Source organism: Sceloporus occidentalis, unplaced genomic scaffold (genome assembly GCF_023333645.1).
Source record: "Sceloporus occidentalis isolate IW3139 unplaced genomic scaffold, rSceOcc1.0.p SCAF_14, whole genome shotgun sequence".
NCBI lineage: Eukaryota > Metazoa > Chordata > Lepidosauria > Squamata > Phrynosomatidae > Sceloporus > Sceloporus occidentalis.
The window spans coordinates 18,110,389-18,125,368 of NW_028316994.1; the positions used below are offsets into that span (position 1 = coordinate 18,110,389).

Below are 14,980 nucleotides of genomic sequence, written 5' to 3' on the forward strand. Positions count from 1 at the left end.
GACCACCCCCCTGACAAGGCAAGAAATCCACAGCTAAAGCACCCCTGGGATATGAGTATCTAACCTCTGTTTAAGGAAAGAGAAGGAAAAGAGAGAAGGAAATTGGGGAAGGGATTTGGGCTTTGTACCAGAGATTTCCCTGAAACAGTTAGGTTTTGAGAAGGGAATTGAAATGATTGAAACAATGCAGGTTTTCCAGGAGGCTATCCCAACCAGTGTGGAAAAGTTACTTTTATAGATAACCACTGATTTGTACATACTGGCCTGTTACAGACAGCCAAAATAAAGCTGCTTCGAGTCACAGTGGAGGTATGGTGTTTGAATGATGCATGTGTCCTAAGAGTCCAGAAGCCACACCAAAGCTGCACTCCAGTCCTTAGGGCTGGAGCGTGGCTTTAGTGCCATTTTGAATCATTCCTTCCTTCCTTCCTTCCTTCCTTCCTTCCTTCCTTCCTTCCTTCCTTCCCAACTCTGCCATTTTGAATATCTTCCCCTCTCTCCCTTATTTTCTGATTGTTTTCTGCTGCTCCAGAGACTAAAACACAAAGGTTTGCACCTAAACTTCTTGAGTGTAAGAACTGTCCAACAGTGGAATAGTGGAGGTTGGTGGCCATCTCTCCGAGGTGCTTCGGTTGTGTGTCTCCCACAGTGTCAAGGAGGTGGACTGGATGGCCTTGTGTCCCCTTGCAACTCTTAGGATTCCACGATTCCTTCATCTCTCACTTTTCCCTTCGCAGGCGTACGACCGGGTCACCCGAAACCTGACCTCCCTGCAGTCCGACACCACGCGGCAACTCTTCAAGAACCTCCGGGGCATCTCCAAAGCAGTGGTGGAGAACGAAGGGGTGGTTTCCCCCAACCCACTGGGCATCTGAGATGCCCCGACAAAGCCTGGCAGTTTCCAGGCCTGCTCCATGCGCACACCACCCTCCATGCTCCTGCAGAGATAAATGTTTAGTGCCTGCAGATAATGTGGCAGAGGTGGGTGGGAAGGAGTCATCCACAGCGTTGTATTCCTTGTTCTAAAAGGGCTCAGTGGCACTGTGGGAGACAAATACCTCTTTGCTATAGAAATGCCTTAATGCACTCTTTAATAATAAGGGTGGATGCAATCATATTGCAAGCCATAGTTGCCCTAAGCTCAAAAATTGGAAGGGAAGCCTTAAATTTACTTCTGTATTTGGCTTCTCCGGTGAGCATGGAAATTACATACCTGGAGCTCTCCATTTGTTGACTTCCGTCCTTCCCTCAAGTTATTCTAAAGTTTCGAGGGATTCACATTGTCTGAATTGTTAAACCAAAGGCCACCTGATTGTTTTGTTTCCTGTTCCAAACATTCACTTGCATAAAAATTCAATAGCATGTTGTTAAACCGGTTCAGGTTGTTTCTTTGTGATTAACTATTAAATACCTTTGACAAATGTTTGGAATGAAGCTGGATAGCTGTGGTTGTGTGTGAGGAAACGGCCCAAGGAAAGCATGCGTCAGTTTAAAAAATTAATTGCAATAATTGGATAATGTGGAGGCATCGTACGGGGTTCCATTGCAAGACTTGACTGCAAATAACAGCAAAGCAAAACCGTAGCAGTAAAAATGGTTATGTTTGTGGAAGAGAGAGAAAGTTTTTCACTCTCATTGTAGCAGGACAAAGGTATAGCCATTGGTTAATTTAAACGTCTTCGGTCTAACCTGCACTGCAGAAATAAATAAAGCAATTTGACACCATTTCTACTGCCATGGAGCGATGCTATACAAGTGTGGGATTTGTAGTTTGGAGGGGCACCAGAGCTCACTGACAGAGGAACCTAAATATCTCACAAAACTACAGTTCCCAGAATTCCATAGCATGGAGCGATGGCAATTAAAGCGGTGTGAAATTGTATTATTTCTGCTGTGCAAATAAGACCTTAGAAAATTTAGAAAAAAGGTGGTTTGAGTTGGAGAGAAAAATGTTCCATTCAATTCTAGGTTCAAAATGCATCATGACCAACAAGATTATGCATTTAGGAAAGAAGACAATGCACACCAGGAATCCCAATAGCTCTCACAAGCGAAACTGATTTATTCTTAATCTTCACATGCCCATATACATCTTTTGGGGGGAATTACATTGATAACCCTTGAAATAAATGTTGGGGGTCTCCAACCAAATTTCATCTGGATGGTTGCACTAGTCTTCACGTTCTCTTTCAAAATGAAAAAGTGGGCTTTTAATCAGCATTCTGTTGCAGATGTTCTCTGTTTGCAGGTGTTTGCTTCAGCCTTCATTTGGCCACCTGAAGGTTCTTCTTAACATCCACAGTTCCTAGATCTCTTGCATTCTGAATACAAACCTCTCTCCTTTGAACTTGTTTAAAATGTTGTTTCAAAACTTGACGGGTGTTTGCAGAGGTTGAATTTCTCTCCCCTTGTGAAGCTTAATGTCCTGCTTTCTAAAACCTAAAAAAGTTGGGGTGGGATGAGTGTTACTTCCAAGGGGGGCAAGAGAAGACTACATCTCCCAGAAGGCCTTTTGAGTGGAAGAAGAAGGGTCAGCGGTCACAATCGGCCGGGCAAATCTTTTAAGCTGGCAGATGTTTGGGAAGGGAGATTAGGAGATTAAGGTTGTACTTGTACAAACCGCCTGCGAGATGCCCGTGAAAAGACAAGGTAAGGGGGAGGCAGGTTTCCCCTTTGTGTATATATATATATATATATATTCCCTTTAGCAAATGTGGGCTTCCCCATGGAAAATATTTGGGGTGCTGGGATTGGGGGTGCAATTTCCCATCCTTTTAGGGACACAATTGAGGTCCCTTTGAGATAGCAATCCTGGTATGACTGCACACCATAATGTTGAACCGACGAGATGGAAAGAAACCAACTTATGGGTATCTGATCCGATCGAAAACAAATAATATGGATTAGTTATGCCATTGATCTTTCTAGCCCAACTTTCCTCCCAAGCCAGTTGAACTGGACTGCAGTTCCCATCATCCCCAGATAACATAGCTGGGGGGGATTGGTGGGAGTTGCAGTCCAAGCCATCTGGAGCAGGGCAAGATTGAACTTGACACGCCAATAGCCCAAATTAGGATGCTGGGTTTCCTTTTAAACAAATTTGGCTGCAATGAGGATTTCTGTCTCATGTTTTTGGAGATTGGGGCAGAGGGAAAGTTGGTTATCTTGTCTCCTAGCCTATTTAGCAATGGCTATGGCAACGCTAGATGTGTATCTTGAAAGCTTTAGAGATCTATGAATTGTAGGATTTTAGGGTTGTAAGGAACCCCAAGGGGCACCTAATCCAGGCCCCTGCCATGCAGGAATGCATCTTTTACAGCACTCCCAAACTGTGTAAAGATCTCCAAAGAAGGAAAGTCCACACACCCCACACAACAGTCTTTTCAACTACAGAACAACTTCTTCCTAGTGTTTAGGTGGGATCTCTTTTCTTGCCATTGGAATCCACTGGTTTGCACTGCTCTGGAGTAGAGGAAATGAAATGCACAAATAATAGGATGGGTAACACCCTTGAGAGCAGTACTTCTAGAAAAGATCTAGGTGTCTTAGTAGATCACAAGCTAAAGATGAGATGCCAGTGTAATGTGGTGCCCCAAAAATGCAATCCTGCAATGCCGTTCTGAGCTGCAATACAAGGCTATTCTGCAAAATGAAAAAATGCAATGGAATTTTGAGCTCTATCAACAAGAGTCTAGCAGCCAAATAGGAGCCAGCATGGCTCTCTCATTGCCTCCATCCCAATTCTGTTCACCTCTGGTGAATTTTACTCTTTGGGGCCCAGCGTGGTGTAGCAATTGGAGACCAGTTTGAATCCCCGCTCAGCCATGGAAACCCACTGGGTGACCTTGGTCAAATCACTTGGCCTCAAAGGATGGTGAAAATAAACCCATTCCTGAATACAAAGATATAGCCGTGTTAGTCTTTAGAACCAGACTAACAGACTAGAGAGATCTTGTAGCACCTTTAAGACTAACAGAAAGAAATGGGCAGCATGAGCTTGCGTAGCCTTCAGATGCACTCTTGAATAATTCTTGCTAAGAAAACCCTGCGATAGGGTTGCCATAAGTCAAAACAATTTGAAGACACAGAACAATAATTCTTGCATGACAAAGGGTTGGACCAAATTACAGGAAAAGAGATTTGTGAAACTTTAGGAAGAATTTGGTGGTGTTTTAATAATGGAACAGACTTATCTTGAAGGTCTGTTCACTCCATGCATCTGAGGAAGTGGACCAAGTCTACAAAAGCTCAGGCTAGAGCTTCTTTTGCAGAATAAGTCTCAAAGGTGCTACAAGATCTTTTCGTATCTTGGAGGGATGGATGGTGATGGCAGACTCTCCTTTGGAGATCCTTAAGCAAAGGTTGGAAGTTGTTCTTGTTAACTTCCTTTGAATCTACCTTGACCCATGGGGACCCTATGGACGAGACATCGCCAAGACATCTCCTTGTCTTCCACTGCTCTGCTTAGGAAGGCCATCTCTTAATTCTGTATGCTGCAGGGCAGGAGGGTATATATGAGCCCTGAGGTCCCTTCCACTCTATGTAGACCTATGAATCCCTTGCCCAGCGCAGCGACTTCCCTAACCTTTACTCAAAGCAAAAAAGGCCATCTTAAACCAGCGTGTCTACCGCCAAATACTATATGGACAAAAGGCAATTGATAGCTTTCTTGGGATTGGGATGAATTCTTCTTTATGCATCCCTTAACTGTTACATGTTGGTTTGTAATATTTCCTGTCAAACTAATCAATAGTAAATATTTTGAGAAAGGGGTTCGGATGAATCTGACAAAGTTAATTACAACCGGGGGCAGTAAATACAGTGGGGGCCTTGGTATCTGCTGAGGTTTGGTTCCAGGACCCCCTGTGGATACCAAAGCCTGTTATATACAGTAGGTAGGGTATTATTATTATTATTATTATTATTATTATTATTATTATTATGCTTTGGTATCCCAAGGTATAATAACTAGGTTGACCTTGGGCAAGTCACACTCTCTCAGCCTCGGAGGGTGGCAATGGCAACCCCCCCCCCCCTGGGCAAACCTTGTAAGAAAACCCTGTGATAGGTTTGCATTAGGGTTGCCCTAAGTCAGAAATGACTTGGAGAGACACAACAGCAACAATAAGACTTGTAATGCCAAGAAGTTTATTTCTGCTCAGAGTCAGGGGGCAGTTTAGGAGTGGTTTACGCAGTTTACAGTGGGGAGAGGTTCTTTCTTGGACTGCAGCCCCCAGAATCCCCCAGCCACCATGTTGCCTGAGGAATTCTGGGGGTTGTAGTCCAAGAAAGGTGTTTGCTCATTCTTTGGCTAGGAAAGGATTTTAACTTCTTGCTCAAAGAAACCCTCTCAGTCTTTGCTTTTGTCATCCAAACAGCATCTCATAATTCACTGTAGCCAAACATTTTAATTTTTAAAACAGAATTGTCAATGTTGGAGCTGGTTGAAAGACTCAGCATTTCTCTTATTTCCAGCGATCAGTGCAGTTGGGTTTGAGAAAAAAAAGCCATGCTCCGTGTGCATTACAATCTCCATGCTGTTGTTTTCAACATGGGCATGATACATTGCTCTGCATTTTTCAACCTCTCTCATTGTTTAATATTCACAGAGCCATGCTTTGCACCAGTGTGAACCCATTCTATAGGGAACACTCTTTGGGGTTTGAAGCCATATAGACCTCCCCCCCCCACACACACACAGTGCAATTCTATGACTTCTCCCAGGCTGAATGTTAAATTGGGGAGAGCAAGTAGAGAATAGCCCAGATCAGAATTCAAAATGACCTTGTCAGATTGGAGAGCTGGGCCAAAACTACCAAAAACAAATTTAAATAGAGATAAATGTAAGGTTCTAAAGACCTTCTCTGCATGTTGTGGGCCTTCAAGTCATTTCCGACTTATGGCGGCCCTAAGGCGAACCTATCCTGGGGTTTTCTTGGTAAGATTTGTTCAGAGGTTTGCCATGAGGCTGAGGGAGTGTGACTTGCCCAAAGCCACCCAGTGGGTTTCATGCTTAAGCATGGATCGAACCCTGGCCTCCAGAGTTGCAGTCCAATGCTCAAACCACTATGCCATGCTTAGAGGCAACAAATCCTGTCTGATCTCAAAAGCTAAGCAAGGGCAGTCTTGGTTAGTACTTGGTTGGGAGACCACCAGGGAACCTCAGGCGCTGGAGGCTTTGTTTTGGAGGAAAGAAGTGGCAAAGCTTCCTTTGAGGTAGGATCCCTTGGCTAAGAGGTCTGTGCAATTCATGGGGTCTTGCGATCTGCCACTACGACAAAGTGCGATCTCTTTTGCAAACATTGCAAGCTGGATCTTCCAGAGAACAAGAAAAGGTGCCTTTTTGGACTGTCACTGGCTGGAGGATTATGGGACTGGCAGTCCAAAAAGAAGAACCTTCCTCAAGTCCAGAAGGGTTGCCAATGAATACCAAGTGCTGTAAGGCTTTATTTCAAAGGAAGCAACTGGGGTAACCATCTCTGAATCTTCCTTGCTTAAGAAAACCCCATGAAATGAATAGGGTCACCATATAGGTCAGCAGGTGACTTGAAGGCACACACACACATACACAAACACAAACACAAACAAGTTACTACATCTAGGAAGGGAAAACAAAGTGCAAAAATATAGGATGATTACACCTGGTTGTAAAGCAGGGCCTGTGAAAAGGAACAAGGGTAGACCTTCCACAAGGAAAGTGTGACCCATCCTACAAATTCAGGGTCCCTCGATGAAGACTGATTTAAAAAAGTGCATAGTTTTAGAAAGTTCCTTTTGGGGGGATTGCAGTTCCCAGAATCCTATGGGATTCTGAGAGTTGTGGTCTCCAAAACACATTTCTTTTCCCCTTCAGGCTCTGGTGCAACTCAGGGTGCATCTATGCTGTAAAAATAATGCACTTCGACACCACTTTAACTGCCATGGCTCCATCTGACAGTATCCTGGGATTTGTAGTTTGTTGTGGCACGAGAGCTCTCTGTCAGAGAAAGCTAAAAAGACTATGTAAAACTACAAATCCCACGGTTCTACAAGGTAAACCTACAGCACCAAAAGTTGTGCCAAACTGCATTATTTCTATAGTATAGATGCATTCTCAGTCCCCAGGAATTTGGTGCTTGATTTCTTGTGCATTCATACATCCACAAAAGTTTTGTTGCTGGACTCACAACAGAGCGCTGGTGTGTATATGTGTTTGTGAGTGATGTTTTCCTCTTTGACCCACACACCAGAAAAAAATGTGTGGTTAAAGATGGAAAGATTGTGCTTCTCTATGGGTTTTACAGGCCATAACTATTCCAGCTGAATATCACATTTCCAAGGTCTAGACAAACTAGGAGGGTCATGAATATTAATATGGATAAAATAGATTTTCTTATCCTTAATGAAAAAAGGGGTGTATCTGCTGAGAAAATTTGAGTTGGACAAGATTTTCTGCCCCAAAAAAACACATTTCCAGTACAGAAACATGTTAAGGAAAATGCAACATGGGATATACAGTGTAAGAAATAAAACATGTATGTGAGAGTCAGGATGACTCAGCAAAAGCAATTAGGAGCCACACAGGTGTAAAAGGTAATGGAATTAACAAGTCCTAAATGCCAAGGACAAATGCAAAGTGAATAATTGGACACACCTGAGAATTGTTAAGTGGACAAGGTGAGATGATGAAATCATTAATTGTGGGATGAACCAAGAGAACCAATGAAAATGGATGTACGCGCCCACTGGGTGGAAACTGACAAGAGTGGGTGGTGTTTTCCAAGGGCTATAATAATGGCTATGAATCCCAATGTATTTTGTGGGTAGTAGTAGTGGGTAGTAGTGAGGAGTATTGGAGTTGTGTTGGATAGTTTTGGAGCTGTATATAGTAGAATAAAGTAGATCTTTTGTATAAGACTACTGAGTTGTCTGGTGTCTTGAGTCAAGAGACAAGAGCCAGCTGAATCCTGAAGAAGTGTGAAGACTTCTGTGGAAGCAAGAGTGAGAAGGCTTGGAGAGTTTGTCAGGGTCTTCAGCCTATTCTCTGTACAAAACCCCCACATCCAATTATTTAGTTACGTTGTGCCTTCATGTTGTTTCCAGTCTATGGTGACCCTATCAAAGGGCTTTTCTTGGCAAGGTTTGTTCAGAGGGTTTGCCATCCTCTAAGGCTGAGAGTGTGTGACTTGCCCAGTGGGTTTCCACGGCTGAGCCAGGATTCGAACCCTGGTCTCCGGAGTCACATTCCAACACTCAAACCACTACACCATGATGCCTCTCTTATTTTGATGCAAAGTACTTATTTGGAAGCATCTCAAACTGCCATGTAATCCTTGCAAATGGTGCTGTTTTCCTACAGGGAGGTTGAAAGTTTGAAATTATTCATTTCTGTCCTCGAGGAGGAAATGAATGATTTACATTACTTTAATTACACTGTGCAATTATAACACTTTGATACTCATTTAACTCTCATGGAATCATCGAACCATGGAGACTGAAGGGAACCCCAAAGGTCATCTAATCTATCCCTTTGCCCTGCAGGAACACACAGTTGCAGCGCTCCTGAAAGATGCCCATCCAAACTCTGTTTAAAGACTTCCAAACAAGGAGAGTCATAGAATCATAGAGCTTCCTCAGATATTCATTTGCTCCAACCCATCTTCCACCGTTCTTTCCGATATGTGTAGAAGCAATATAGGGAGATCCAATGCAGCCTCGGCCCACCTTATTCTTAAATTTGTATACAAATTACATCCCTCTGATGAATATTCATCCAGCTTTATTGTAGCCTCTGAAATTCTAGGTGGCATCCCAGGTTGGAAAGCCTTGATATAATGAGACTTAAGCACCCACAGATTTTGGCATCCTCCAGAAACCAAACCCCAGCAGATACCAAGGGACCATAGATACAACCATGGTTGCTCCTTGAATGCTTTCATTGTGGGTTCCAATGCACCAAAAGTTGCACTAGGTGTATTCTACAGTTCCCTCCCAAGCAAGGATTTGGGTCTGGAAAAAATGTTGCCCCATGTTTTGGGTCCATTTTGGGCTGAGTTTGCTTCTCTTTGCCTCTTTAGATACGGCAGCCGCTCTGCACCTGATGGAGGAGTGTCTCTTGCTGGACCAGAATTTCCGACACAAAGCGGAGAAACTTCTGGGCATCTTCCAGAGCGAACTCTTCCAGGCCTTGCTGGGTAAGTAAGGATTGTGTCCAAAGAAAAAGAGAGAGGGGGAAAGATGGGCTAAAGAGGAGGGAAGAGCTTGGAGAAAGGGATGAGAAGAAGCCTAGTGAAGGAAGTCTAGACTCCTAGTATGCTCAGAGGTCCTCTTGTCGGTATAATTTCACACATTTGAAATAGGCTTAGTTTGGAAAGGGTGCAGCTGTTGGGGACCCCAAAATAAGGGCCACAATTCCCCCCACATGAACTCTGCCCACCCATGTATTTTCCCTTCCCAGTTTCCTTCCTTCTGGAAGGCTTATCCAGATGATTTTTAAGTTGTGAATTTTAAATGTGGATTGTTTTAACATATGGACGCCTTGTTTGTCCTTTTAAACTGATGTATGTTTTAACTGATGCGGTTTTAACTGTTGTGTATGTGTTAATTGTTGTTGGCTGCATCAATCCATCAGGATAGGCAGGTAAGAGATGATGATGATGATGGTGATAATATCTTACCCTGTGAAACGAGGTCAGGAACAACAATTAAAAATGCAGACATCCATTTATTACTATTATTGTTGTTATTATTATCATCGTCATCAGATATCATTATTATTATAATCATATATCATAGAATCATAGAGTTGGAAGAGACCGCACGGGCCATCCAGTCCAACCCCATTCTGCCATGCAGGAAATTCAAATCAAAGTATCCCCGACAGATGGCCATCCAGCCTCTGCTTAAAGATCTCCAAGGAGGGAGATTCCGCTACACTCTGAGGAAGGAGTGTGTCCCACTGTCGAACAGCCCTTACTGTCAGGAAATTCCTCCTAATGCTGAGCTGGAATCTCTTTTCCTGCAGCTTGCATCCATTGCTCCGGGTCCTAGTCTCTGGAGCAGCAGAAAACAAGCTTGCTCCCTCCTCAATATGACATCCCTTCAAATATTTAAACAGGGCTATCATATCACCTCTTAACCTTCTTTTCTCCAGGCTAAACATCCCCAGCTCCCTAAGGCGTTCCTCGTAGGGCAAGGTTTCCAGATCCTTCACCATTTTAGTCGCCCTCCTTTGGACACGCTCCAGTTTCTCAATGTCCTTTCTGAATTGTGGCGCCCGGGACTGGACACAATGGCCTGTTACAGACAGGCTAAAATAAAGCTGCTTCGAGTCACTTTGGAGGTATGGTATTTCAATGATGCATGCGTCCTAAGAGTCCAAAAGCCGCACCAAAGCCACACTCCAGTCCTAAGGACTGGAGTGCAGCTTTGGTGCAGCTTCCAGACTCTTAGGACTCATGTATCATTGAAATACCATACCTCCAAAGTGACTCGAAGCAGCTTTATTTTGGCCTGTCTGTAACAGGCCAATATTCCAGGTGGGGCCTGACCAGAGGGTCCTTGCACTTTTTTTCTTGTTTCCTCTATGTCTCTTTGACTATTTTCTCCAGCCCTTTCACCTTCCTTTATATTGTCTCCCTTCCCCACAGAACTGATGATGATTATCATCATTATCAATATTATCATTATTATTATAATCAGATATTATTATTTTAACCAGATATCATCATCATCACCATTATCAATATCATCATCATCATCATCATCATCATCATCATCATCATCATCATCATCTGTCATTGCAGTAAATTAAAACTGCTGTTGAACATTTAGAAATACATTTTGGACATCCAGAGAAAATAAGCAGTAAAAGTGACCAAGGAAAGGTAGCAAATAGAAGAGTTTTAGGGGGTCAACAGCTGTTGCTACACTGCAGCATTAATCCAGTTTGACACCACTTTAATTGCCAGTTAGTGGCACCAGCGCTCTCTGACAGATTGAAGGCTAAATTTCTCACAGAACTATTCCATGGCATTGAGACATCAAACCCCATTTGGGGAGAAAGGCAGGATATAAATCTAAGAAGCCGGAATAAAGGCAACGTTTTTAAAGCAAATAAAGCGGTGCCAAACTGCATTAATTCTGCAGTGTAGATGCAGACAATGATTTTTAACATCTCACTCTTTGCAAGGATAGAATTGTGAAAAGAAAATGCCCTTTGGGAAGCAGATTTTTTATCAGAGGGGCAAATATTTTGTCATTTTGTCCCCTGCCCAGAGTCATAGCCCATAATTCAGCAATGATTCTTAATCTGCAGCCCGGCCCAAATTGTCTGAAACATAAACTAGAACTTAATCTAGGAATATGTGTGTGTGTGTGTGTATAGTGGGTGAATTGGAGGCAGAGATTAAGTACACGCTGCTTATGCAGAACTCTACTTTTCAGGGACTTATTAGAGGCTGTACTTTTTAGGGACTACAGTTTCCAGAATCCTTAGCCAGCATGGCTAGCGGAGGGGATTCTGGGACCTGCAATCAAAAGATAACTTACTGATGCTCTGAGAAACACTGGGGTTAAGGGTATAAATGCACTCTTTTTTGGCAGTGAAGATATATATATATGTGTGTGTGTATATATATTTAAATAAATACATGTAAACATACGTATTTGGAGGCTTATTTCCCATTGGGATTTCTAGCGTCTGGTGTTTCTCAAGAGATAAAGAGTTTTTTTTTCCCTTCCAGATTTCTTTGGAGAACTGTTTCTTGCATATTTTTAGATTAAGAGATCTTTCGTAATTATTTTTCCCTCCATAGATGTTCTCACTCTAATCTAGTAATTTTCCAGTGTCTACAAAATTTGCTGTTTATCTCAGCAAAGATGCCACAGAAAACATTTTGCGGGGATCGGGGAGGGCACGGGGGGGGGGGATCTGTCAATTTCCCTGTGACATTTTTTGGGTGATGATGGTGGGACCATTGAAACTCTTCCAGGGTGAACTATAGATCTGGTTTCTTTGTGTTGGTTTAAATGGCTCCCAAAATGGAACTAGATCTACTTTGGCAAAGGTGGGATGCAATGCAAAAAATGAAGGCGTTCTTGCTATGGTTGATTGTGCATCTAAGTCATTTCCGGAGATCTAGGGGTATGTAGGGGTGCATCTACACTGTGGAAATAATGCAGTTTGACACCGCTTTAACTGCCATGGCTCCATCCTACAGAATCCTGGGATTTGCAGTTTTGCAAGGCACCAGCCCTCTTTGGCTGTAAAGGCAAAAGACCTTGTCAAACTACAAACTCCAGGATTCCGTAGGACAGAGTTATGGCACTCAAAGTGATGTCAAACAGCATTATTTCTACAGTGTAGACCCACCATGGGTTTGAGACTAGGGCAGAGGCAGGAATAGTCTAAATGTTGTTGGACTGCAACTCCCAGCAGCCTTTTCCAGCATGGCCAAGAGTGAAGAATGCTGTCAGTTGTTGGACTCCAAATTTTTTTTTGAGTGATGCAGGATTCCTAGACTGAAAAGGCCATGGCTGGACATACGCTGGCATTTAGTAGCCCTTCCTAACTGGGTGCCTTCCAGTTGGGCACCATCTTGGGCAATAACTCCCAGAATCCCCCAACTACCTCCTGGGAAAAATTCAGTCTCTCTGGCATCCAAACCCATTGAGGACAACTGGTTGCTTAGGAAGGATTATGATGATGATGATGATTTTTGCAGTTCCAGTTGGCTTTCCAGAACCCAATGTTTTGAAAGGAAAGGCCTTTTTAATAAAGTGTTGTGCTATTTTTCACTGTGCCATTTTTTTACAAAATGGACTTTGCAATTATTTTTAATCGCACGTTCTGAGTGGCGTTATTGATAGCCTAATTATATTTTAGCGCTATCCTTTGGTTTGGCTCAACTTTCTTGGGTTTGTTACAGTTTGCAAGCCAACCTGAGTCCAGGTTTTTGTGCGGCGGAGGAGAAGGAAAGCTGGCAGGGAAGAGAGTCAGGCAGATGATGGGAAATACGTCATTCAGCAGATGCTTAATCTGTGGAACTCACTGCCACAAGATGCCATGACAGCGGCCAATGTGGGATGGCTTTAAAAGGGGATTGAGCAAGTTCATGGAAGAATGGGCCAGCAATGGCTGTCTGTTGCCACCATAAGATCTGGCAAGCAACTCTGGGTGTATCCACATTGCAGAAATAATCCAGTTTGACACCTAATAATAATAATAATAATTTTTTTATTTATATACCGCCCTTCCACAGATCAGGGCGGTTTACAGCATTTTAAAAACAATACATTAAAAACATCAATATCATTACAATAAAAACAGAAAAGCCCCGAGTTAGCCAGTCCCCTTGCCAGTGAAGAGGAAGGAGGTCCATAGGACATCTTAATCGGGGAATGCATTACCAAAAAGGAAGGTCTTCAAATCCCTTTTAAATTGGGCCAGGGAGGTGGCCGAGCGGAGCTCTATGGGCAGCGTGTTCCAAAGGGCCGGGGCGGCGATGGAAAATGTCTTCCTGGTAGTGGAGACAAGCCTAGCCCCGGGAACCCTAAGTAGTTGCTGCCCAGATGTTCTGAGGGTGCGGGACGGAATGTATGGGGAGAGGCGGTCCTTCAGGTATCCTGGGCCCAAGCCATTTAGGGCTTTACAGGTCATCACCAACACCTTATATTGCGCCTTACAAATTCCCATTTACAAATAAATCGGTGTGCGATCCGAATCAATGGATCAATTCGACAGCGGACGTGTTTCCCACTATATTTTCCCCGATTGCATTTTTCCCTCCAAAATAATCCACTTGTGGATCCCATTTATGAATGAATCGATTCAAAATGATTTGGTTCCAGCCGGCTGAGGGGGAAATTTAAATAGATTCTGATCTGCATGTGGTTCTCACTTGAGCAGATTCGATTTATCGAAAAAGACACAGAAAACATTGGCGTCAAAAAGACGTGGGTTAAATGGGTCTAGCGCATGGCCTCCCTCTCGGAATCACTTCAGCGATTCGGATTAAGTGGGAACCAGGGGCATTTCAACTGGTTCAAAGCGATTCATGATCCGATTTAAAAGGTAGTGGGAATCAGGCCTTACTTTAAATGCCTTGATGGTTCAGTGCTCTGGAATTCTGGGATTTGTAGTTTTGCGAGATTTTTAGCCTTCCCTGTCGGAGAGCTCTGGTGCAGGATTTCTGGACAAACTACAAATTGCTAGGCTCCCATAGCCTTGAGCCATTGAAGTGGTGCCAGACTGATTTATTTCTGCAGCCCCAGACACCTTTTAAGTAAGACAGGAGAATTAAAGAGAGTACAGTTGACCCTCAAGTATCAGCGGTTATCAAACTGTGGGTCGACTCGCAACCCCTTTGGGGGTTGAATGACCCTTTCTCAGGGGTCACCTAAGACCATTGGGAAACACATATTTCCGATGGTCTTAGGAACTGAGACACTACAATTTTATGGTTGGGGTCACCACAACATGAGGAACTGTATTAAAGGGTCACGGCATTAGGAAGGTTGAGAACCACTGCTTTAGGGCTTCTTTTCAGGACCCTTTGTGGATACTAACATCCATGGATACGTCTGTGGCATTACTGTGGTCGGTGTCACCCGGTGCAATTTGAATAAGAAAGGGAGCCAGCATGGTGTAGTGGTTTGAGTGTTGGACTACATCTCTGGAGATCAAGGTTCAACTTCCATCTTGGCCATGAAACCCACTGCGTGACGTTGAGCAGGTCACACTCTCTCAGCCCCAAGAAAAGGCCATGGCAAACCTTCTCTGAAGAAATTCTTCCAAGATCCTATTGTAGGGTTTAAGGTCTCTGGAAATGGTTTGGATGCACACTCTGTCATAGCAAGAATGCCTTCATTTTGTGCATTGCATCCCGCCCTTGCCAAAGCAATTCCATTTTAAACCAGCACAAACAACCAGATCGATAGTTCTGGTTCTAAAACTTGTCAAGAAAAACCCCCTTGATAGGTTCGCCTTAGGGTTGCCATA

At 43.5% G+C, this 14,980-nt stretch overlaps 2 protein-coding genes across 4 annotated transcripts in view; both read left to right on the forward strand.

Moving 5' to 3' along the window:
* The window catches only part of LOC149304342 (very long-chain specific acyl-CoA dehydrogenase, mitochondrial-like), a 28,144-nt gene extending 26,772 nt beyond the window's left edge, over positions 1–1,372 (forward strand). Inside the window, exon 20 of the mRNA XM_089479750.1 lies at positions 738–1,372. Coding sequence (XP_089335876.1) covers positions 738–875 — 138 coding nt within the window. The 3' untranslated portion in view covers positions 876–1,372. The remainder of the gene's footprint in view (positions 1–737) is intronic.
* A 1,246-nt stretch (positions 1,373–2,618) lies between these two features.
* LOC149304343 (disks large homolog 4) overlaps positions 2,619–14,980 on the forward strand; it is a 159,673-nt gene continuing 147,311 nt past the window's right edge. For all 3 annotated transcript variants that reach the window (XM_089480535.1, XM_089480536.1, XM_089480537.1), the window contains exons 1-2: positions 2,619–2,649; positions 9,057–9,173. In XM_089480535.1, the coding sequence (XP_089336661.1) occupies positions 2,631–2,649; positions 9,057–9,173 (136 nt within the window). In that variant the 5' untranslated portion in view covers positions 2,619–2,630. The remainder of the gene's footprint in view (positions 2,650–9,056; positions 9,174–14,980) is intronic.